We start from the raw sequence: 25726 nt of genomic DNA, 5'->3' as shown, positions 1-25726 counted from the left end.
ACAGACAAAAATGGATATGAAAATGATCCCTCTCCTTTTGACATTTTAAAATATTCTTATATTGATTTTTGGAGGCTCCAGCATTCTTTACTACTACTTTACTGGACTAGATTGATCTGATCAATATCTTATTTATCAAGCTATTTAGGAGCAGGCAGATCTAATTAAAATTACTGCACCATCATCGTTGAAATAAATGGCTTATTTTGGAACTCAGATACTAATTAGGTCTATAATAAGTCAGCCATTAATTTAACTGTGTGGGGTTTTTTTTTTAAGCACTTTTACCTGCTTTATTTTATTCTAAAATATACACATATTCTGAGAGTAGTGTGCTCCAAGAGTTGTCCAAAGTTAGGTAAAATTCGAGCTACTTAGTTGTGATATTGAACTCCACACTTCCTCTCTGTCCAGCGCTTCGAATGTCTTGTCTACCCTATTGGAAGGTCTTCTGCTATTAAACTAGTATCAGCTCTATGTAATTGTATGACTCACTGCCCCCTTTTTTATTCTTTTTAAGCAGATGGCCTTGTATTTCAGGTTTCAGCACTCCCACCAAGTTCACTTTAATGATTCAAAATATAGTGTGAGTTTATATTAGTGTCTGTAAGTGGTGACAGTGTTGGTGATTTACATCCCATCTATTAAGCTTAAATATTAATATTCTTCTGCCGTCTCCTTAGAACTCCTCAATGGAATGAATTGCAGCCACCATTTAATGCAAACCACCCTCTGCTCCTCGCTGCGGATGCCGTCCAGTATTATCAGTTTCTGCTTGCTGGCCGTAAGTAGTTCTCATTGTTTGTTTACCTTCTGTACAGCGTTTTGAGATTTCATCTTAAAATGCCGACTTTTAATGCAGCCATGCATATTAGCACGGGTCCGTAGACCATAGGCCATAAAAATCAGATTGAGGCAAGTAAGATATTTAATACAAATGTAAACCATAAGCCTTAGTACACATCAAGTATGCCTCTGGCTGTTCATATTCCTTGGCCATGAGATATACTCCTGCAGTTATATAAGTTCATGGGGTTGTATCTGGTGGTCTCAAAAGTTGTTTTTTTTTTTAATGAGGATACTAGGATATAATAAACTTCATAAAACTTGGTATCTGTTTCTGACATGAAAAAAAATAAGCATGTTTCACTGTGAAAAGTATCAGCAGGTTTTTCTTTTTGTAGATTTTACTGGGAACAATGAAGTAATGATTGCAACTCCATTGGGTATTTATTAATTCGTTTACTTTCATATCTAAGCCCTAACATTTATAAAAATTGATTCACTTTTTTTTTTTTTTTCCACTTGAGGAGAACATGTACATTGAGCTAGAAACAGCTTATTTTGTAGGGGAGGCATGGAAAGACAATTTAATATTTATTATCCAGTTTATGGTCATAGAATTAAAAATTCTTTGCAATTATAATTTAATTTTGTAGGATTGACTGGATCCTTAATTTAACTTGATGGCTGTGAGTGCTGTATGTTTTTAAGAAACTTCCTAAAAATCAGCATTGACATGCTTTTAATGGAGTTTTGATGTATTGAACTTACTCTCTTGCCTGGTTGTTTTATGCAGCATGAGGTGAAATAGTCCTAAAACTATTTTATTTTACGTTTATAATGTGTTATATGTTATACTGGAAACAGAGAAAATTTACTGACTTTGCTCGAAATTTCTGAAAGTCCAGAATTGTACCTCACAGTTGGCAGTCTTGCTCTCTTATAAAATTGAACTCCCTGATTCTTGCAGCAAGCTTTACTGAGTGACGTCTGTGTGTCAGGCACGTGCGATTTTAAATGAATAGCCTGTTGCTTCTGTTCTCAGTGAATTCACTAATTCGGGAGACAGACGTTTAATAAAAAAGTAAAATAGAATCAGTGAACTATGAGGCTCAGAACTTCAGTTGCCAAAGCCCTCACAGAGGGGTGTAGGTAAGTGGTTTGGGGTTCAAGAAGCAGAGTCTATAGAAGTTGTTAGGTTCCAGGTCATTGAAGCATATATTTAGTTATCATTTGAATTAGAAAAAAATGGCACTTACATAATATCAAATTTAAATCACAAGAACATTTTCCCCCTACCTCTCAACAGGGGTGAAAATAAGTAGTTGTCAAATGAAGTAGCATTGACTGGTTTGCTTTGTTTCATTATTTTGGTATTTTGTTATTTATCGTGTCCAGTAGGCAAATAGTAGCAAGTCCCAGATACATAAGTCAAAGATAGGGGCAAGCCAAATACAGCTCTGTCCCTTAATTTTTGTGTTCCGGCAAACTAGGCTGATTGACATTACTTGATTTTAGCAGCTCTAAACACCTTTGTCCAATTCTCAGAATTACAGAACTCCCTAGACGCACAATTTGAGAACCACCACTGTAGGCAGTAGCAAGCCGCCGAATGTTCTCAGACATTGGAGTGACACCATCAGAACTACATTTTAGAAAGATCACTCTGGCAGTGTTGTAATGGGAGGCTCAGAGGAGGGGAGGGGTGCGGAGACTTGGTGATCCTGGAAAAAGATGAGAGGGCTTCAGTTAAGTCTGTATTATGGAGAAGACAGGACAAACCTGTGGGGTGTTGCAGAGTTGGAATAGAAAAAAATTAGAGAAGATTTGAAAGAAAGGAGCCACTGATGATTTTGCAGTTTCTAATTAAAATATGTCACATAAATGCATTTCATATTAGACCATTCCAGATGGACTAACACTGGGACCAGGATAAAAAGGCCTGAGTTCAGTTCCAAATCACCTCTCAATAATTTGATAAATATAAAATATTAACAATACTTGCTCTTGTAAAGGTGTTGTTATGGTCAATGAAGGGATGCTAAAGTTCTATAAAAACTGTAATGCACCCAAACTTATAATACACTATATTGTAACTAACTTGAATTTAAATTAAAAAAAAAAAAGGAAAAAAAAAACACCCCTGTAAAACAATTTAAGCATCATTCTGTATCTTTGTTTCTTTTTTTTTTTAAGATTTTATTTATTTATTTATTTATTTATTTATTTATTTATTTATTTATTTTAAAGATTTTATTTATTCGACAGAGAAAGACAGCCAACGAGAGAGGGAACACAAGCAGGGGGAGTGGGAGAGGAAGAAGCAGGCTCCCAGCGGAGGAGCCTGATGTGGGGCTCGATCCCATAACGCCAGGATCACGCCCTGAGCCAAAGGCAGACGCTGTGCCACCCAGGCGCCCCTGTATCTTTGTTTCTTATCTCAAAAGTACTGATTTTCAAATAATAGACTTCAGGGACTTAATAATGGAATACCTATTCTGACTGTGTGATTCTGGTCACGTTGTAATATCTGCTGTACAAGTAATGGATGTAATTAATTTGTTTTCTCTTACTTTGTGAAGTGTCACTGATATAATTTAATAGGTTGGTTTTTTTTTTTTTAAAGCACACCGAAGAGGTAGGTAATTCTGTAATAATTATTATATTACTTATTTACCTTGATGGCAGAGACAGAGAATTAGCCTGATTTTAAAGTCACCGTTTCCTTAGATAAAGACGATTTGATTGGGAGTCCTGGACAGGCTGTATATTACAGGACTGAAGCAATTAAATATGCAAAAGATGGACATCTGCGTCAGAGGAGTAAAAGCCTGAAATACAATTGGTAAAAGCAATGCTGGAGCCAGTTTAGAGAGAATGTCTTTACCTGCCCATCTGTTGAGTCCTTTATGCAAGTTAGAGCCTCATTAAGAAGACATTCTTATTGCCCTCTTGCTTTCTCTCCAATTCCTCTTACTGAAACCATTTGAAAAGATGTTGTGACCTCTTAAAACACAAGTATACCATACCTGATGCCGGGAAGTTTTTTGTTTTACTTAACCATATTGAAAATCACCTCTTATTTCTCAACTTGAAGAATTGATATATTACTGGAAGTATTTTCAGATATAACCATTTGGAGTAAAACTCTAATGCAAACTTCTCAGATGTTGCAAGCGTTTTCTTTCTTCGGTGTTGTATTTTGGATCTGTGGATCAAATGAAGCAGACTTGTACAAACTCCGGAAATTATAATAATAGTAGACAAAGCATGATGTAAATGGAAATGGGAAAGAGATTTTGTCTCAGGGAGAAGAGAGTAGGAGAGCAGGATGTTTAGCAAGGAATCCCCACTCCCCTTCCAGCCCTGTAATCATAATAAATACACTGCTAGTTGATAAACAAAGTTCTGTATATGTGGCAAAAGGGTAACTGGTGGGGGAGGGGAAGAGCAACCTGCCTGAAACACTAAAGACTTCTCACCTAATTTTAAAGTGAAGGAAGTAAAAACTCCAAAATTTTGTGTTCCTTTTTTTTTTAATTTTAATTTTTAGTTTTTTTTAGAGCTGGGGGGGGGGGGTTCGGGAAGGGGCAGAGGAAGAAGGAGAGAGAAAAATCTTAAGCAGGCTCCACACCTAGCAGGAAGCCCCATGTGGGGCTGTGATCTCATGACCCTGAGATCACAACCTTAGCCAAAATCAAGAGTAGGACACTTAACCAACTGAGCCACGCAGGCAGCCCAAATTTTGTGCCCTAAACTGTCATCACATTTCCCACCTATAGTAATTGAATGGGAATGACACAAAATTAAGGCATTTTGGTCTTTCAGAAATTGACTCAGACTGGAATGCTCCTTACACTATGGAGGCGGTGATGTCTTCTTTGTTATTAAGTTGAACTATAGAAATTGCCATTTTGAGTAAGTAGAACAGGAGTCAAATATCAGCAAATTCATATGGTTTAATTGAGTATATTGATTAAATGTGCAAAGTGAATGTACAGATGTACATTGCTGTATAGCTCAGTAAAGGTAAAAGTCAAGAGTCTAATATCAAAAAAGTGTTTTGCTTTGGTCATAAGAAATCTCAGGAATAGTTTACAAAAAGATTATAGCAGAGGAGATTCGTAATTTTTGTGCTAACACTTTTTTCTCCTTTGAAAAAAATTACATACTGTAATTACCGTTTCTAAAATAGGAACTTTATTTCAGTGTATTACTTTGCCAAAAACAAAGATAAACATTAGGAGAGACTAACAAATATCATCTAGGTTTGAATATGATCCCAAAATAGACAGTAACTTTTTCTTTTGTCTGCTTCAGAGCTTCCCAAATTGTAAATTAAAGATAGGGCTTACTGAGTGGACTTGGGAAAGTTTTATTTAGGGGAAAAATAATGTTTCCTCCTTTTCTTCCAGGTAATTTGGCAGCAGCAGTATTTTTAAGTTGCTGACATTAACTAGCTTTGTTGGGGGGAGGTCAGACTTTGAACTTTTGAGGTAATCCCTGGGTATGTGAGAAGTTCCTCCCTAAACTCATTGAGTTTTCTTTGTGAAATGTTAACAAGAGACTACTCAACAGAAAGATAGCTTTGATGTATGATAAAAAGGTGATCACGATCCATAGAACCTTCCTGTTTTTCTGTTTTACTGGGGATATAATTGTTTTCCTCTACCTTTAAAAGCATTATAGGAAAGGTGGGGAGAACATTTGACACCCTATGGAAAGGAATGAAAAACACAGAAGATGGTTAAAACATATAATACATGTTTCAGACACGTACGTTTCAATTGGATTTAAAAGTTTTGTGTGTGTGAAACTAATGTTCTTTGTTGGGTATTTCTTGAGGCTCCATTTGAGACTGACCATTCCGCCTGAAACAACAACAAAAACCAGAATACATAAACAACCATTTTCAAGTCACTGGATGCCAGGGAATGGAGGACAGTGATTCCTGGGAGATGGGAAACAAACGAGGCAAGCCTTACAACTGTCTCCATGCATTGCCTTGAAATAGTTTCTGGGCTGTGCTGCAGTGAGGAGGGGGTGCAAGTGGAATACAGAGGAGACGGAGCAGAGAGTCCAGTAAGACCAAGGAAGAGCACCTATCAGCAAACTATTATGAGCGATTATTGTAAATAAAGTTTTACTCCAGCAGCCACACCATTTCATTTCTGTGTTGTCTATGGCCACTTTAAAATTATAACCACAGATTTGAGTCATCATGACCCACAAAGCCCTATTTACTATTTGTTAACTCCTAACCTAGAATTTGCTGGATACTCCATCAGAGAGAAAGGATCTGCACAGAATGTGAACTCTGAAGCTCTGCAGAGGGTCCTCCTCTAGTATTCAACACAGTACTGGTGGTTGTAGGAAACCACCCGAAGCCAAGGAAACAACCATCAGAGAATCCTAGAGCTCACACAGGGTCAGGAATCGTGACTCTACAACAGTTATTGTAACTATATTTTGTATGTTTGAAAAGTTAAGCGGAGACATAGGAAATTTTAAAGATTCAAATCAAAATTCTAGATAAGAAAGCCTAAATATGAAAGCTGCACTGGATAAGATGGAGGATAAATTAGAAATTGCAGAAGAAAATATTAGTGAACTCGAAGATAGACCAAGAGAAATTATCCAAAGTGAAACATAGAAAAAAAAACAGTATTTTAAATAGCTTCAGTGAGCTGTGGGATAACCTATACTTGAAATCAGAGTCCCTGAAGGAGGGATGGTGTGACAAGAGAAATGGCCAGAAAATGTCCAAGTCTGATACAAGCTATAAACTCAGATCCACGAAGGTCAATAAATCTCAAGCACAGGAAACTTGAAGAAAACCGTACCAAAGTACATTATAAACAAATTGCTCAAAATCATTTAAAAAGAGAAAAATCTTAAAAGCAGCCAGAGGAGAAAAAAGACATTATATACCAAGGCAAAAATGGTAAGAATGACAGATTTAAGTACTGAAAGGAAGCACCTGTTAACCTAGAATTCTATGCGCCCCCCTCCCCAAAAATCTTTCAGAATGAGAGAATGTTTTTTTTCAGATACACAAAAGATTGAAAAAATGATCAGCAATAGACATGCTCTGTATGGCGTGTTAAAGGAAGTCATTCAAGCAAAAGGAAAATGATACTAGATGGATAGGAATGAAGAACACTGAAAATGGTTAAAATATACAATATGTGGGGGAGTTGATAATGATTTATGTCTCTTTAAAATAAAATTTACCGGGGCGCCTAGGTGGCTCAGTTGGTTAAGTGTCTGCCTTCGGCTCAGGTCATGATCCCAGGTCCTGGGATCGAGACCCGCATTGGGCCCTCTGCTCAGCAGGGAGCCTGCTTCTCCCTCTCCCTTTGCCTGCTGCTCTGCCTACTTGTGATCTCTCTCTCTCTGTCAAATAAATAAATAAAATCTTTAAAAAAATAAATAAAATTTACTGTTTGGGCACATGGGTGGCTCAGTCGGTTGAGCATTTGACTTTTGGTTTTGGCTCAGGTCAGGATCTCAGGGTCGTGGGATCGAGCCCCGCATTGGGTGCCATGCTCCCATGAAGTCTGTTTAAGATTCTTTCCTTCTTCTGCTGCTGCTCCCCAACATGCTCTCTCTCTTAAAATAAATAAATAAATTAATTAATTAATTAATTTACTGTTAACACAAAAATAGTATCCATGTATTGAAGTCTTTAAAATACACATATAGATTACACACACGAATGTGTGTATATATGTATATATTTTGTGTGTGTGTGTGTGTATAATGTATGTCAACAGTAGCATTAAGGCTGGGAGTATGGGAAATGGAACTAGTGTAAGGTTTTGTTTTTGTTTTTGTTTTTTAATTTATTTATTGGAGACAGAGAGAGAGAACACAAGCAGGGAGAGAAGCAGACTCCCTGCTGAGGGAGAAGCAGACTCCCCGCTGAGCAGGGAGCCTGTTGTGGGACTCCATCCCAGGACTCCAAGATCATGACCTGAGCTGAAGGCAGAGGCTTAACCAACTGAGCCACCCAGGTGCCCTATTGTAGATGTGAGTGGTATAACATCACTTGAAGGTAAACTGTGATGTGTATAATGCAATGCATGTGATGTATGTAATGAAACCAAAAGCAACCTACAGCAAGAAAGGAAATAAAAGGGAAACAAATAAGCAAGATGATGTAACGCTGAGCATATCAGTACTCATATTAGTTATAAATGGTCTAAACATCCTAATAAAAAATCAAAGATTGTCAAATTGTATAAAAAAAATAAGCCCCAAGTATATTGCTGCTTAGGAGAAACATACTTTAAACCCCGAGTTACTACATTAATATCAGACTACATGGAATCCTCTACCCAACAACAGTAGGATACACATTCTTTTCAAGTGCACAGCAAACAGTGACAAGGGTAGGCCATCTTCTGGGCCATCACACATGGCTCAATAAATTGAAAAGCTTTCAAGTCATACAAAGTCTATATTCTCTGACCACAATGGAATTAAATAAGAAATGAATAACAGATCTCTGGAAAATCCACAAATATTTGGAAACTAAACAACATACTTCTAAATAATACATGGTTCACAGAGGAAATCAAAAGGGAAATTAGAAATTATTTTGAACTGAATGAAAATGACAACAGAACAGATCCATATCTTAGAATACTATTCAGGGCAAAAAAGTGAATTGAAGTAAAATGCGTGCAACAAATTGAATGAATCTTGAGGACATTATGCCAAGTGAAAAGGCCAATCTCAAAAGTTTGCTTACTACAGATCTTAAAAGCACCAAGAGAAGAAAGGGTTCTATTTATATAACATTCTCAAAATGACAACATTATAGAGATGAATAACAGATTAGTGTTGACCAGGGCTCAGAGACAGAATGGAAGGGAAGGTGCTGGATGTGACTATAAAGGGTTAGGTAGATCTTTGTGGTGATGACATAGAGGTTCCACAGATAAACGCGACAAAATTGGATAGAACTCTATATAAACACACAAACAACACACACACACACACACACACACACAAAATGAGTGTATGTAAAACTGTATATATAAAATTGGTGACTGAAGTCTGTGGATTGTACCAATGGTGATTTCCTGGTTTTGAAACTAGGTGAAAGCTGTACAAGACTGCGCTGTACTATTTTGCAATTTCTTATGAATCTGTAATCATTTCAAAATAAAAACTTAGAAGAAAACTAGAAAAATATGTGGAATGGCACTGCCTCAGTATTCAAGAGCAATTTTATAGGACTAAATAATGACTGATGTTATGAAAGATAAAGTTTTCCACATTCAGAAACTAGAAAAGGTAGAGCAAATGAAAGCAAAAGAAAGGACACAATAGAGATCAGAGTAGAAGTCAGCGAAATAAAAAACATATAAACAATAGAAAAAAATAGAAATAATATAGAAAAACAGGGGAAAAAATCAATTAAACCATAGTGTCATGGGGTAGTTTTCTTCTGCTGTGGTTTGTGGGAAGCTTGGATTTGTGGATTTATAGTTTCCTGAAATTTGAACATTTTTATGCAGTTGTATGTTCAAATATTTTTTCTCCCACTCCCCTTCTCTCCTTTTGTGACTCCAATTATATGTATGTTGACCACAGGATAGTTTCCCAGTTTACTAAATTTTTGTTTGATTTTTAAAATCCTTCTTTTCTCTCTGATTTTATATAACTTGTATTTCTACATATTTAAATACATCAAGTCTTCTACTCTGCCTAATCTGTTAATTTTATTCAACATGTTTTTTCATTTCAGATATCATATTTTTCATCTTTAGAATGGATCTTTTTTATGTCTTTCATTTCTTTCCTTATCAAGTATGTGTTTGAATATAGGGAACATTTATTTTATAATAGCTGTTTTAGAATCCCTATGCTCTAATTACTTTTACCACTATAATGTTTCTTGGAGGTTTTTCTATTGATTGATTTTTCTCCTAGGTCTGGGTTGTGTTTTCCTGCTTCTTTATATCCCTAATGATTTTTGATAGGATGCTGGGCATTTTCAGTTTCATGTTGTTAAGTGGTGGATTGTTCTTTATTCCTAGGATGCATTCATATTACTTGGAATAAATTTGATTCTTTCCATGCTTATTCTTAAGCCTTATTATGGAGGGTTCAAAATAGCCTTTTGCTTAGGCCTAATTTAGTTATTTTAGGAGATAATGTAAATCTAGTCTCTCTTATGTGGCCAGTAGTGGAAATGTAGGATCATAATTATTTTTTTAAACCTCAGATGCTTAAATCCTATATATTATCTTAATCTTGCCTTATACCAGTTCTGCAGTTTTACTTTTAGCTCTTTTTACTTTTGTCTCTAACATAAATACAAATTAAAAAAACATACATGCGAGTATCTATAACACATTGTGATATGTGCTACATTATAGCTTGAATTAATTGGTTTAGAAATTCAAAGAAGGAAGAAGTTAATTATTAGTGAGTATGGAGAGAAGTGGCTGAGGAGGTTGCATCTATAGGATTTGGGGCTGGGCGAAGTGACTGAAGAGAAGTGAGGAGGAAAGGGCGACTGGCTTGGGCAATAGGTTCTGCCATTCATTGCAACATTAAGGGAACCAAGTTGCCTAGAGTAGGACAGAAAATTGGTGATTGCCCTGTGGGTTCTGTTTTGGTACATGTTATATATTCTGGTAGTAAGGTTCAGTAGGCTTTTATCTAGCTATCTAGCTATCTATCTATCTATTTAAAGAATTGTATTTATTTGACAGAGAGAGACATAGCGAGAGAGGGAACACAAGCAGGGGGAGTGGGAGAGGGAGAAGCAGGCTTCCCGCTGAGCAGGGAGCCAGATGCGGGGCTCGATCCCAGGACCCTGGGATCATGACCTGAGCCGAAGGCAGACGCTTAAGGACTGAGCCACCCACATGCCCCGGTTCAGTAGGCTTTTAGAAATAACCCCCAAACTTCCGTGTGTGTTTACGGATTTCAGCTCCCTTCTGAGTTTTTTTTTTTTTCTTTTGTTTTTAGTTTTTTGTCTTTTGTTTTTTGTTTTTGTTTTTTGTTTTTTGTTTTTTTTTTTGGTATGTAATTGGTAATTCAAGTACACTTTCTATGGAATAATCTTATCCCAGAGAGAGCATAGAAAGAAGTGATGAGGTTCCATTATGATACCCTAGACAGCATGACATGTAAGGAGGCAGTATTAATCATTCTAAAAGCTCCAGCCAGAGCCTTACTTTGTATTAGTGTTATTTTGACAAAAATCTTGGTTTTTTATTATCCTAAAGAGAATTAAGTTCTGAGTTTCTTTTGAATAGTTGGGCTCTCTATTGGTATATCTGCTTTTAAAAAATGTTATTGCTTTACAAATCTCTTAGACTTCACTAGCACTTTTATTTTAGTCTTTATATATAATGTAGTAGATAGTAACTAAAGCTGGTATTGAGATTTATCTTATATATTGAAGTACGAAAATCACAAGTCAGCAGTGCACTTAAGGTTAGATTCTAGAGATCTTGATTCCTAACTAAATTTTGTACTGCTGTCCTACCAGCTATAACCATGAGAATAGAAATGGCAAATATTTTCCTTGTAATATAAAGTCACACTTCTGAGTTTAGAATGAAGTATTTGAGGGTATTTTACTATTCTGTTGTTTTATTGGTTTTACAATACAACGATGATACATTCTGAACGTATGGTACAAAAACGAAAAAAAAATTATTGGTCTTATCTACCATGGTCATTGTCCATGCCCCGGAAAAGCAATTAAATATGCAGCACTTTTCTGAGCTACTGTCTTTCGGATGTCACATTAGATTTAACTTAACATCCTGGATTGCATCGCTTTTGTGGTATGTACCAAGTATGATGGAGGTACTCAACAATATTTCCTTGCATTGTCCATAATAAATATTTGCCCAAGAGTGGGTAGGGTGGAAGGGGAAGAAAGAAATGTTTTTCTCTTGTAGAGGAAACTTGTAATGTAGAACTTATTTAAAGAGTATTTATAGTCCATTGTTGGCCCTTGGGTGTGTCATACTGCTCTATCCAGGTCTGAATATCTGAGGTAGTTAAGAAACCACTTCAGACTGAAATATATTTGATGATTTCTCTTATTTATACTTAATTTTATCAACTGACATGTCCATCCATAGCGAGACAATTTTAGTGAAATGAATGGTGTTTTTCTTCAGGAGATTAAACGTTTAAGACGTTAACCCTGAATTTAGCCGTATATGTGTTGTATAACTTGGGGAACATTATGAAATTAAATACCTTTTCTTCAATGAGAAGATGTTGAATACTTAAATGAAAGTACCATCAGCAATATGCAGACTTTATAAATGATGGATTGAAAAGTTTGGATTAGAGTACCCTTTTCCCTTCTTCCTTTTTGTGTCTATGGGAGACATACTTCTTATTGATACCCAAATCTGTACATGGATCTTCACATCTATAGAATAGTTCATTGGGCTTTTCTGTCATTGCTGATTTATTGTCGAGATGTTTCAACATCAGAAGTCCTTTCTGTTACACTCTAATGACCTGTTTGCTCCATTCTGAAGTAAATCTTGGCATTTCTGTCATTTGCTTTAGCATTTACCATTTGCGGGAAAAAACAGTTTGCATGTCAGTCCACCTTCTGTCTTAATTGTCTTTAAAATTGAGAAGAAACAAAAGGAAAGTTTTGTACTTTTAATTGTCTTTATTTTATAAAATTGTAAGTGATATTAATATCTTAATATTCTTTAGGTTGTTTTATGACTTGCTTTTTTTCAGGTACAGGTGAGAGTATACATTCTTTTCCACGGATACTATTTCTTACCATTGGATTGGCAGATTTGGCAAGGATAGGACATTGATTCTGAGAGATTAAAGAAAAATAATCTGTAGGTTATAAGGCTACTAGTGTATGCATACCTCTGCTTCTGGTATCATTTATTCTATCCCACCTGAGTTTAAGGATCATGTATTCAGATACTGATATCCCTGAATGTGCATTTTGTCACTTGGGTAGCAGGAATATAGGATGGAGGGAATGGGGATATCTGTTTGCCCTTTTCTTTAAAAGTAAGGAGCTGGAACAGAATGATCTGTGTCTGCTTACCTGCGATAGTGTAATGGGTTGATATTGGCAGGAGCTTGTGGTTTGATGTGCCATCACTTCCATCAGTAAGGTTAATTGCTAACAAATGACTAAATGGGAATTTAGGGGGAATGCTACAGCTGTCTGCTATGTTAGTGGTAACAGGAGTTCTGGCGCCATTTCAGGGTCGCTATTTGTATCTGTCTATCAGAGTTAGAATACAGTTGTTTCTCTCAGTTTCAGCCTTCTCTATAGAATTTCTGTCAATTGTTTGACTCCATTAAGTGTGGAGAGGAAATAAAAGCCTGAATGACCAATCCACCAGGGGCTATGGATAGACCCTTTCTTTGTCCATACTCAGAGCACTGCATTAGGTCTCATTATCCATTTATAATAAGTGACCTTTGCCCCCTGGGTCATTGAAAAATATTCAGTGCACTTTTCTGACACATAGGGCACCTTTCTCAGCAGACACATGAAACAATGGGACGTCTGGTAGTCTGGAGGCCTCGTACACATTGCAGGTTTTAAAATACACAGGCTTGTGCCAAATCACTTTGGCAATTTTGTTTTTCCTTTGCTCTTGCATGGTTCATAAATGGGCTAAGGGGAGTCTAATGTCTGGAAGATGAATGTAGTGTTCCTTTTCTTTCTTGTAATTCAAAAAAAATTTTTGCCATATTTTCCAGTTTTGTTTTCTAGAAAGGGTTTGCCTTCATCTCTGCTTTCGTCTTTCCTGTTAGAGAAAAACAGAGATTTGGATATAGAGCATGGGGAGAGCCATCATCTTTGGAAGGTGTTTGCCAAATATGCCCAGGTGCTGTGGAGTTTATCTGTGACTTGTTAAAAACCTGTTTTCTAGTCCTCTGCTCTGCCCAAACTGGTAGTGGTGAAATCTCCCTGTGAAAAAGTTGGGTGGGGAACCTGGATGTCTCAGTTGGTTAAGCATCCAACATTTGATTTTGGCTTAGGTCATGATTTCAGGGTCATGGGATCGAGCCCCACGTTGGGCTCTGCACTGGGTGTGGATCCTGTTTAAGATTCTCTCTCTCCTCCATCTGCCCCTCCACACCCCATCCCATGCTGGCTTGCTGTCTCTCTCTTAAAAAAAAAAAAAAGGCAAGAAAGAAAAAAGTTTGGGAAAGGATTTGACCCTTTCTTGGTTATTATAGTCCAGATTTCTTCTACCAGGAAGCCTGGCACATCTGATTGTTCCAGCTGTAGCTCCTGGAGCGTAGAGAGACCTGGAAAAAGATGGAGATAGCATAGTGATAAGTGAATGAAATATATTTACAAAGTAAGAAAACTGTCATGTCCAGAGCTTCACGCTGCGTAAAGTGAAGGTCAGCCTTCCAAGAAGCTTGACTACCAGTAACTAACTGTGTGGCCTTTAAGTACAGTGTCCGTGTAAAGTACTGGTAGGAGTGTTTGCCTAAAGAATGTCGGGATAGGAAAAATTAAGGATTGAGACTACTTCCTTAGCAATTCATATGAAGAAGTTTTTAGAGTCATGTAAAGTATTTATAGAAGTATTTTTAAAGTTTAAAATCCATACATTTCATTAGTAAAGCCTTATACCTCTCTTAGAAGTGCACTTACTTTGCATTTAGTATCACATGTATGGGTTTGCTGACTTTATTAAAAAACATATGAGATACACAGGGATTCAGAGAAACCCAGCTCATTACAAGGAATCAGCAGCCACACTATCCAGGGGAACCCAGCTGTCTTTATTCCAGCAAAATAGTTTTCCTGTTAAGTGATGTGCTATAGCATGCTCTCAGATATTGGGACATAGAGGTGTTATCTCCAGAGAATGACCTTTGAGTCCCAGGACAGATTTTTCTCTCCAAACCAGTTATGGAAAACCACATACGGTTGACCCTTCAACAGCGTGCGTTTGAACTGCGTGGGTCTACTTATATGCGAATTTTTTTTTAATAGTATAGTACTGTAAATGTATTTTTTCTTCCTTATGATTTTGTTAATAATATTTTAATTTTTTCTAGCTGATTTTATTGTAAGAATACAGTATATAGTACATACAACATACAAAATACGTGTTGACTGTTTATTGGTAAGCCTTCCAGTCACAATAGGCAATTAGTAGTAAGTTTGGGGGGAATCAAAAGTTATACATGGATTTTTGATTGGGGGGCTTTGGCACCCCTAACTCCCATTTTGCTCAAGGGTCAACTGTAGTTGTCAGAACTCTCTCCACGACAAGAATTAATATATTAACTGGATTATAGCACCATTTGACAAATTGCTTACTAAATACATCAAAATTGATTGGACATTCTGTATTTGAATTGACAAATGGCTGCATTAAGAGAAGGAGGGAAATCCATTAATTATAGCTGCTCTCAACCATAGGAAATATAATCACATAAATATGGATTTTGTTAAAACAAAAATCTCTACTTTATGGTAGTGTTACTTACGTGCGTATCTACACTTCTTTGCCATTAATAGAAGGACTGCTCTTACCTACTATCCTTTAACTGATACAAAAATGACAATTTCTGCTGTGGTGTAGAGGTTTCAGGCTCTACTGACTGCAAAACAGTTTTTAGTTATTATTCCAGAAAAGTGGAAAATACCAGGCAAACTCTGTAGTTGATCCTTTTTGCTCAGTTCTTCATTTTATCTCTATTTGTCCATCTTACATGTGCATTCTCATTTTAAGTCAAAGCTTTACTTTTGCTTTGATGCTGTATAAGCTTTTTATCATCACTGAATTTCTCCTTTCCAGAAAAAAAATTTTCTCATGATCCGTCTTACTAAATAAAGGTAACCACCCAGTGACCGAGGCATAAAGGAGGTGGGTGAATGCCATAGATTGTCTCTCTACAGTTAGAATCTGTTCTCCTTATTGTTGTCATATGACAGGAGGCTTTTTGCCGTGTGATTTTGTGGAACTTGGTAGAGAGACGAGAAACACTGAGTTGCCTTCAGCCTTTATACCGTCAGTCCCTTGCCTTTTCTACTATGCTTTCTTTGTATTTTATGACCACATGAAGAACACCAGAATCACTCTTATATGATGTCAAGTCTGGGTCAGAGCTGAGATTTATAAGGAGTATTTGGAGGCTAGTAGGGTTTTTTTGGTGGTGTTTTTTTTTTTTTTTCCTCTTGGGCACTTTGCTGCCTTCCAAGGCTATATTCCAGGTGCCAGTGGTCCTTCATGGTTATGTCAATATACTTCTAAATATAAAACCAATTCAATATTTTCTAAAATGAAGTCTTCTGATTCCTCAGGAATATTACAGAGAATGTAGAGCTGTGGCCCAAAGTATATGTTTCTTTGTTTCTGTCATTATATGTAAAGTTTCCTTGAATGTCTGTAACTTCCTTGTGTTGTGAACTCTTTTGGTCAAGGTAATTTTTCTGCATTGTTTGATAGCTTTGGATGGTATCTCAGATCAGGATCCATAGATGTTTATTAAGATGGTAAAAATGATTATATTAAATTAAGGAGACATGGAACACAAATTATGGAGACTCTGAGTTAATGATACAGTAGGTATTTGGGGATAAGATCTTTCACATGTTTATATGAAAATTTTAATTTAAAGTAATGAACTCACTAGGTAAAGTCATGATGAATTGAAACAGTTTATACTTCAAATTAAAACATGGTCTTTGGAGTTTGCAGTTCTAGATTCCTTTTCTATTAACTGCTAGCTGAGTGATTTGGGGCAAATAACTTAACCTCCCTGGGCTTTTTAGTTTACCTGTCTTTGAAATGGGAAATTGGCAATACCTGCTTTGCAGGATCGTTGCTAGACTAAATAAGATTATTTATCCAAAAAGCTTCACACATTATCTTGGATGGAATAAAAACTCACTAGAGATAGCTGTCGGTTGTAGTTGGTGTTAATTGAAGTGATATCCTTGTTCTCTTGGATGTCTTTCTTGTCTCTCTCAATTCCAAGTGCTTTATGACTGGAATCCTACCAGATGGCACTGCTAAAGATACTTTGTTGTTAACAGACAACAGTGAAGATAAAACATTTGTGCTAGATCATATCTCTTCCGTTCTTAAGTGGTCACCTGGGTAAGCGTGGCTCTATCCTAATATGTGTGCATTTTCAAAACTATAGAAAGACATTTTACTCAGCAATTCTAATTCATTGATGCAAATTGAAAATTTCTTTTAGACTTGTTTTGAGTATCTTCCTTTCCTTAGTAATTTTATAGGGAGTGAAATTCTTCTTGGTTTACGGTGCATTCTAAAAGGCTTTACCCTGGGAATCCTTTGTGATAGTTGCCTTAACGCTCTGAAAGTTCTACTTAAAAATGTAAGACTCTCAAACTTAAGACTTCTAAAGTGCCAGAAGAACATTTGATTTTCTGAAAGATTATCATTGGAATCACTGTTCACTATTCCAGTAAACCTTTCATTTTTTTACTTCATGTTCTTGAGGTTTATAATAAGCATGTATTCATATAATATTAATTAGGTGATTTTCAAAAAAATTTTTTTTGGAAAGCAATGAGAGAGAAAGATGAAGGAGAAGGGAAGGAGGGGGGAAAGGAAGGCAGAAAAAGAAAGAAGGAAGGGAAAGGAGAGATGAAGGAGGGACAGACTATTTGAATTTGTTATAGAGAATAGAAATTAAATGTTATCCAGTAAACCAGAGCTAAAGGAATTACCATGAATGATTCTCACACATACAGTGCTGTATGAAAACAACATAGTTCTGGATACTTCACACATCTCATACCCTAGCCAAGAAAAGAATCAAGATGACTCCGAGTCAGTCTGCAGATCAAGACATATCTGCTCAGTTTTTTTTCAAACCTTCACACAGCAGTCTTTTTATTTTATTTCATTTTATTTTAATATTTTTTATTATATTATGTTAGTCACCATACAGTACATCCCTGGTTTTTGATGTAAAATTCAATGACTCATTAGTTGCATATAACACCCAGTGCACCATGCAATACGTGCCCTCCCCACCACCCATCTCCAGCCTATCCCATTCCTCCACCCCCTTCCCCTCTGGAGGAGATAATGCTAAGTGAAATAAGTCAAGCAGAGAAAGACAATTATCATATGGTTTCTCTCATCTATGGAACATAAGAACTAGGAAGATCGGTAGGAGAAGAAAGGGATAAAGAAAGGGGGGGTAATCAGAAGGGGGAATGAAGCATGAGAGACTGTGGACTCCGAGAATCACACAACAGTCTAAAAAAAATTTAAGTATGGAAATGTTCAAGCATCCACAGAAAGACAGTGACCCGTGTAACAAAGCTACCTACTACCCAGCTTCAGCAGTTAACAACGTTGTCCCTCTCTTGTTTTTTTTTCTGTTCCTTTAAAATCTTTTAAGATTTTATTTTATTAAAAAAATATTTTATTTATTTATTTGAGAGAGAGAGCGAAAAAGAGAGAGCGTGCACAAGCAGGGGTGGGGAGGGGCAAAAGGAGAGGGAGAAACAGACTCTCCATGGAGCAGGGAGCCTGAGGCAGAGCTCGATCCCAGGACCCTGGGATCATGACCTGAGCCGAAGGCAGATACTTAACCAACTGAGCCACTAGGCACCCCTAAAGATTTTATTTTGAAGTAATCTCTACACCAATGTGGGGCTCGAACTGACAACCCCGAGATCAAGAGTCACAGGATCTACTGATTGAGCCAACTTTGTACCCAAAAAATCTTTTTTTTTTTTAAATGTATGGCAGATAAAGTATTATGAGACCCACTATTGTATCTTTTCACCTACAAATATTTTAGTATGTATCTAATGATAAGGACTTAAAAAAAACTTAACTACTCGGCCATTACATAATATGTAGTTTACGCCATGGCAATGATTTGTGGAGGCAACTCTTTCTAGTAGTTTTACACTGCGGAGAAATAGAGGGGAGAGCAAACCTTTGAAACTGTTGTCTTGCATTTGGAAAGAGAGAAAACCCTGTGGTGGCTGTGGGCTAGTATTCTCTGTCTCATTCTTTCCCCTATCTTCCTGGTTCTGTGGATTTTCTGATTTATTTAGAGGTAAAAATTTGAACTTGTAGTTTCTCTATTGTGTGGAACACATTGTTGGATCCTTAGTGATTGTTTGGAAAGATTTCTATTATATTCTTACGTATAGGTTGCAAACGTTGATGTCTTCCACGCCTAAAAGCTTTTAACTCTCCATGCCAAGAGAACTTTACCTCTTTTGCTTAGGCAGGAGAAAATCTGTACTTAATTCTTCCTGCTGTATAATGATCAGGACTTATCTAATATGTAACTAGATACTAAGTACATGAAGCAGGGAAGAACCTGCATTAATTCTTTGCAAAAAATGATTTTGTCATTTTTACATTTACAAACAACTGCTTCCCCTTTATTTTTGTTTTTTGTACTTTATTGTGGAGGCTGGACTAACTACATTAGAGTGTTTGCTCTTCAACTATGCCATTATAGATGGGACCAAGAACAGTGAGTTTTCAATAACTGGCCTATTGCCTACTTACACAAATTGGTACATTGATAACTGAATGCAGTCTAATGACCAAAAACAGTGATTTTTTTTTTTTACCTTCAAGACATCAATTCACAAAAGTTTCTGCATATCCTCTACTCATCTTAGTCTCTTTGTAAAGGGTATTATATTTTATAGTGTTCCTTGAATTTAGAGTGGAGAATTGATTATTCTTGAAAGAAATGCATCTAACATAGAGGGTTATCTGTAAGAATACATTTGCCATTATTGAAGGATTACAGCTCATGATTCTACATAGAATTAGCACTAGGAGACCTGGCTTCCAGCAAATAGTCATTTCCATCAACAGAAACACATACTACCACGTGTCCTTGAGCAGTTGCTAAAAGCTGGTCCTATGTTTGCTATCTGTGTGTGTGAATAGAGATAATGATAAATGGCTCTATGTGGAATGAGTAGGAGAATGAGTGTATATGAGCACGTCCACAACTCCCCCTGAAAGAAAACATCATCGAACCTAAGAAAATGGGGGGGGGGCGGGAATGTATGACTCATTATGCAATAAGCTCAACCTTTATTTCATACATTGGTTTCCATCTTTCATTGATATTCATCTGATTTCTCTGTTTTCCTTTCTTGACTTCCTGGATTGACTGCACTAACCGTAACAATTGGAGTGTGCTTATTCCATGACTTTTTATAAATACAAATGTTAAGTAGGTACACAGGAAATACAGTTTAAAAGGTATCCAGGAATATTTACTGAAAAATAAGCCGTCTCTGTCCCCAGCCTCCTCATCCCCTCCTGGGAGGCCACTCCTCTAAGTGATGCCTTGTATCCTACACTTCCGTAAAGGTGAGCTTTCGTAAGACTGCTTTTGTTGTTTAGACTTACATGTCTGGCTAGATTCTGCAGCCCATAGTAAGACAAAGTTGTTGTCCATAAACTACAGGCAAGGTATTATGTAGCCATAATGTGATCTTTTTAAAATAGTAAGGGTGGACTTTCTAAGCTGTCCTGCTATTGTTTTAATGTATATATAATATAGTTGTACTAAGAAATGAGTTGCCATAATACACATTAAATAGGCACTGTATATATCATTCCAGGTAAATAAACTCCACCTTGACCTTAATTGCAAATGTTTTGAAGGGATTGTTGCAGTCTCTTTAGTGTGAAATGTTTAGTAGAATAACCAATCTTGCTATTAGCATGAAGCCAGCATGTTTTATTCTTTCTCTTCATTCTACACTATTTATGGTGATGTTGAGCAAAACTAAATTGTGAACCCTTCCAGACTACCTCCAGGTATAACTTGTCCAGATGCTGTATGTCACATGACCGTTATGGCAGCCGGAATAACAAATGAAAGCTCCTTAGTTTATGTCTTCTGTGGGAATATTAGATGATGCCGTGGGGGTCGGGAAAGGAGACAGAGCAGGGCGGGCAAGAGACGCACCCAGTGTTGTCAGGTATTCAGCGAAATCTATTATCTCATAGGCAATGAGGATATGTCGTTTTTCTCATTATATATTGCCTGTGACTGTTCTTCTGGGAATGTGGAATAAAAGGAAAGTGAAACCAGAGATGTACAATGACTGACTGTTAGAAAACTTTAATAATTAATTAGAGAACATCTATGGTACCACAGGGTCAGGGTGCAAGGGAAATCATCGATCCGTTTAGTATATAACATGGGTAAGGCTTGTTCCCTTTCATATATTGTATCAGTTCAGCTGTTGTTGCTTTGGTATGAGAGTTGGCACCTAATAAACAGAATAGCCAGTAATAAATAGTGCCGTGCCTTAACTCCGCTGTGTGTGAAATACAGTGAGTCCCTTTACGTTTAATAGAAACAGTTATAAATCAGAGAAAAACTTCCTTCTAGACTTAGTAGAAATAGAGTTGCTTCCTTAATAAGAATAAGGATGCTTCCCATTTCCCAGTGTATTTAGGTGTGTTATTTTTGACCCGAGAGCCTTCTCCCTTTTTAAAAAATTATTGTTTAAAAGGCCGGGGTTTAATTTTTGCCAGTTTGATAGTATGAAAGCCTGACTTGCTGGAATTTGCAAGTCTGTGACGACTACAATTTACCGTGCTTGTTGGCTGTTGTATTTCCTCTTTTGTGAATTGCTTGTTCATTGGGAAACGCCTATAGACCACGTTGCCTTTAGATGATTTGTCTTTTGAGCCTCACTTTTTAAACCAGATTTTGGGTTCTGTGCTAGGAAACTGCATTCCCAAGCAGTGTTTCTTCCTCAGGTCCCGAGTGCTTTCTGATCAGAAACGGTTTGGTAAAGAGCCCTCTCTTATTGTCTGGCTGCTGTATAAATGCTGTTTTTAATAAGTACTAAAAAATGTATTGAAATTTGTCTTTGGAAGAGAGTTTATCATTGTTGGCCTTTGGGTGAACTTTGAGCCTGAGCTGTTTCATTCAAGGCAATATGATGTCATTTAACTCACAAATTTCTCTTTTGGTAGAAAAAGGAATGTTGTTCCCCTAAGTAACTGAAAGGACCGAATAATGCCAGCACAACATTATTCACCTCTCAGGTCTCCACTAGAGATTTCAGTGTGGCGAAGGGTTTATTGTTTGGGAGGGTTGGTGGGGTTACGATAGGGAGTAGGAAACAAGCTGCATTTGGTCTTGAATCTTTCGAAGAAGACTTTGTTCCACTGCCCACACGGCTGCCAGTATGACCCAGCTCACACTCACTTCTCCAAATAAAAACCTTTGGATCCAACCATCATTTCTTCATATTAAGACTCCCTAAGTCTCTTTCTAGATTTATATGTTCAGCTTATAGGCATATTGTAGGTTTTTCAACAGGAGCTAAAGCAGAGAGTTGTATCTCACATAAAAAACTAGATACCAGTTGGACTAGCGTTTTGCCCCTTACTTGAGAAGAAGATTTCCCTGATTCCAATTGCACTGAGGTTCATTTCAAGGAGAATAGCTTTTTACCATCCCCTGAAGTTGGGTGTGTGGAGTTCACTGGCAGCAGAACCTATAGGAGGTTAGCTATGTCCTCTGAAGCTTCCAGAGTTCCATGTAAGAGAATTTATTACTGGGAGTTCAAGAAATGCACAGAAGAGTAGAACAAGAACAGAACATAACCAAATAGATTTTTCCTTCGTTGGCTTCACAAATAAGTTCTGTGTTAGTTTGTGTTAAAAGGATGCTTATAACCTGTAAGTGGTTGGTCTGTTTATTTCGATATGCATTGTCAAATCTTTTTTTCTTTCATTGCTTTAAGAGCAAGTGGTGCTGGGAGCAAATAAGTATTCTGTTTATTCTTTCATCTTAACAGAATACCTAGACTCTGTGCGTTCTGTTGTAATCTCCACAGTTAGGAGATCTGGCTTTTTTCTGAATATCTAAACCATGCTCAATACACTAAGAAAAAGAATTACCTGCCCTAATATATTCAATATATTAATGGTAAAAACTTAGTCTTCTCACTGGAAGACTAGATATTTTGCAGGTGAACCTAGGTTACTGAGATCTAGTTATTACTTTTCAGATATTTTAGAAAGAATTTGGTTCTTTGGAATTGAGGATATACTGTTACCGTTTTGGGAAAAACATCCTGAAATGTCAAGAGATGTAAATTTCTCTACAACTAGTAATAACTCATTCTTTTTTTTAAAGATTTTATTTATTTATTTGGCAGAGAGAGAGAGAGAGACAGCCAGTGAAAGAGGGAACACAGGCAGGGGGAGTGGGAGAGGAAGAAGCAGGCTCCCAGTTGAGGAGCCTGATGTGGGGCTCGATCCCAGGACTCCGGGATCACGCCGTGAGCCGAAGGCAGACGCTTAACGACTGAGCCACCCAGGCGCCCCGAGTAATAACTCATTTTTGGAACCTTGATTTAATCTTACATATCCTAACCTACAAGTAATAGTCTATATTCATTCTATTAACCAGTGTTAAAAAGAAGACTTTAGAGTGTCTTTTTTTGTTTGTTTTATTTTGACAGAGAGAGACAGTGAGAGAGGAAACACAAGCAGGGTGAGCAGGGAGGGAGAAGCAGGCTTCCCACTGAGCAGGGCACCCGATGCAGAGCTCCATCCCAGCACCCTGGGATCATGACCTGAGCCGAAGGCAGATGCTTAATGACTGAGCCACCCAGGCGCCCCTTGAGTGTCTTTAGATGTCTGTTAATACAATGTTTATAACTCTTGGGGTGCTTGGGCGGTTCAGTGGGTTGTGTCTGATTTTGGCTCAGGTCATGACCTCAGGGTCCTGGGATCCAGCCCCACATCAGGCCTCTTCTTGGCAGGGAGTTGCCCCCCCCACTCGTGCTCTCTCTCTCTCTCTCTCTCTCTCTCTCTCTCTGTCTCTCAAATAATCTTTTTAAAAAAGATTTTATTTATTTATTTGAGAGAGAGAGAGCACGAGCAGGGGGAGTGGCAGGCAGAGGAAGCTGATGCGGGGCTCAATCCCAGGACCCTGGGATCATGATCCAAGCCGAAGCAGACGCTTAACTGACTGAGCCACCCAGGTGCCCCAAATAAATAAAATAAAATCTTAAAAAAAATACAACGTTTATAACTGTTTAATTTAGCAGTTATTATTTGAGTAGCTAATACTTCGTAGCTGTAGTTTAACAGCATCTAAATTAATACTTTTAACTTTCTCTAACTCGGAAATACTTTTATATGGGTAATTTGTAAAAATTCTATACTGATTGATTCTTACGTTATGGAACAGAAGACATCTAAAAATTCAAAACCAGAGAACTTGTGCAAACTATTTACATATTTGAGAAGTTATATTATGAATTGACATTTCCACTTTATAATATTGAGAATTTTGTTATGTGGGATTCAGACATGGGGTCGTTAACAAAGGAGCATTTCATCCTTCTGTTCATAATTTTACTTATGTTGTTCTACCGACTTGGAAGTTTTTTGGGTTTTGATAACAGGACTAATTTGCAAAGCTCGGCACAGAAGCGGATTTGTTTTTGTTTGCTTTGTACATAAACACATATGAAAATATATAAATATATACATAGAAACACACATATGAACACATAGACACACCCATATATCACTGTAAGACAGCAAAATACACTTCGTGATTTTTTTAGCATTTATTTACCCACCAGAAGCCTGAGCTGCTTTCCTGAGAACACAATCTAAACAAAGTCTGGCTCACAGTTACCTCACGATGATCTGCTCATCCTGCCCTTCTTGTCGCTCTGTACTTACCACATGCCTGTGTGCAGAGGCAGTGCTTTTGAAGTTGTATTCTCTAAAGTAAATTGGCAGGGTAGCCTTTCTAGTCAGATGGATAGGTTTGTTTTAAATTACTGTTCCTAAGGCAGGGAAGGAACATGGCAGAGATTTTTATTACAAAATTCCATATTCTTTTCCTGTCTCAAGTTTATTAATGATCTAAGAATAGTTGGTAAATGTAAAAGATACTGAACATTTTTCTGTATATAGAAGATGTCTGTGTTGGTCCATTAAACTCAGGCTTGTGAGACGTGGAACTTAATTTTTTTCGATAAACAAACTCTCTTATGTAATTCTCTTTTGTGCCTTCTTTCTAACGAGTGTGGAAAAATTAATCTAAGTCAGTTATACCTCCTCCAAAATTGCTTCTAAATTCTGTAGGACCTGCAGAGTGCAAAGATAAGAGATGGGAGAGTTGGAGATGTTTTATCCTTATTGTTGTTACCCCTGGGATGTCCCAGTTCCCAACTGATCATTGGTTACTGGTTCAGTAGGTCTCTGTGGTATCCATCCTTGTTTCCACTTCAGAGCCTTTTCAAAGCCTGTCAGTTCTCTGGATCTCATCCATATTCCTCTTGTACACATACACAGTATTATTCTCAGCTGATCCACAGGGAACTTGGAGAGGTTATCACAGATTTGACTGTGTAGACACACAGTGTGCACACCTCTTCTTCTCTTGAACCATGTGGGATCTCTTGCTACTTCCTTGAACTTTACCCAAGAACGAAGATAGGATTTTTCACAGATGTTTTATCCCTAAAACTCCTGGGATTCTGTCATTTTTTTTACCCTTCTTTAAGGACCCTCTTTTACCCCTTTCTGCTGATGGCACTCTTGCTCTAATCTCAATCTCTCCTAATAATTGACTAGTTAGAGAGTATGGAAGCCTTGCTTTTAATTATCATACTTTCAGGGTTTTTTTTTTCTTATGCCAGGGTCAAGGTTTTGAATTCTTTTTTCATCGTGACTTGGTATGTCATTGCTTCCTTAACGAGTGAACATGGAATGTTCTTCCCACCTGGATTGGGGAAAATTTTTAAACACAAAGAAATATGAGGGAGAGGGAAGGATATTTATTTGATATTGAAAATGTTATCCCATTGCACTTGTATTTTATATTGTGAATCTTCTGGATGCTTCAAAGCTATTGGAAAACTATTTTTTAGTGAACATAAGGTATGGAACTCTTAAAATCTCTA

General features: G+C 37.1%; 1 protein-coding gene across 19 annotated transcripts in view; it reads left to right on the top strand.

Moving 5' to 3' along the window:
* Positions 1-25726, top strand: part of BCAS3 (BCAS3 microtubule associated cell migration factor) — a 579161-nt gene that overhangs the window by 284846 nt on the left and 268589 nt on the right. For all 19 annotated transcript variants that reach the window (XM_087854571.1, XM_087854575.1, XM_087854572.1 and 16 more), the window contains one exon: positions 684-784. In XM_087854571.1, coding sequence (XP_087710697.1) covers positions 684-784 — 101 coding nt within the window. The remainder of the gene's footprint in view (positions 1-683; positions 785-25726) is intronic.

The sequence above is a fragment of the Ursus americanus genome, chromosome 23 (genome assembly GCF_024610735.1).
Source record: "Ursus americanus isolate L20-20 chromosome 23, mUrsAme1.1.p, whole genome shotgun sequence".
Taxonomy (NCBI): domain Eukaryota; kingdom Metazoa; phylum Chordata; class Mammalia; order Carnivora; family Ursidae; genus Ursus; species Ursus americanus.
This window is presented reverse-complemented; position numbering and strand designations above follow the sequence as displayed.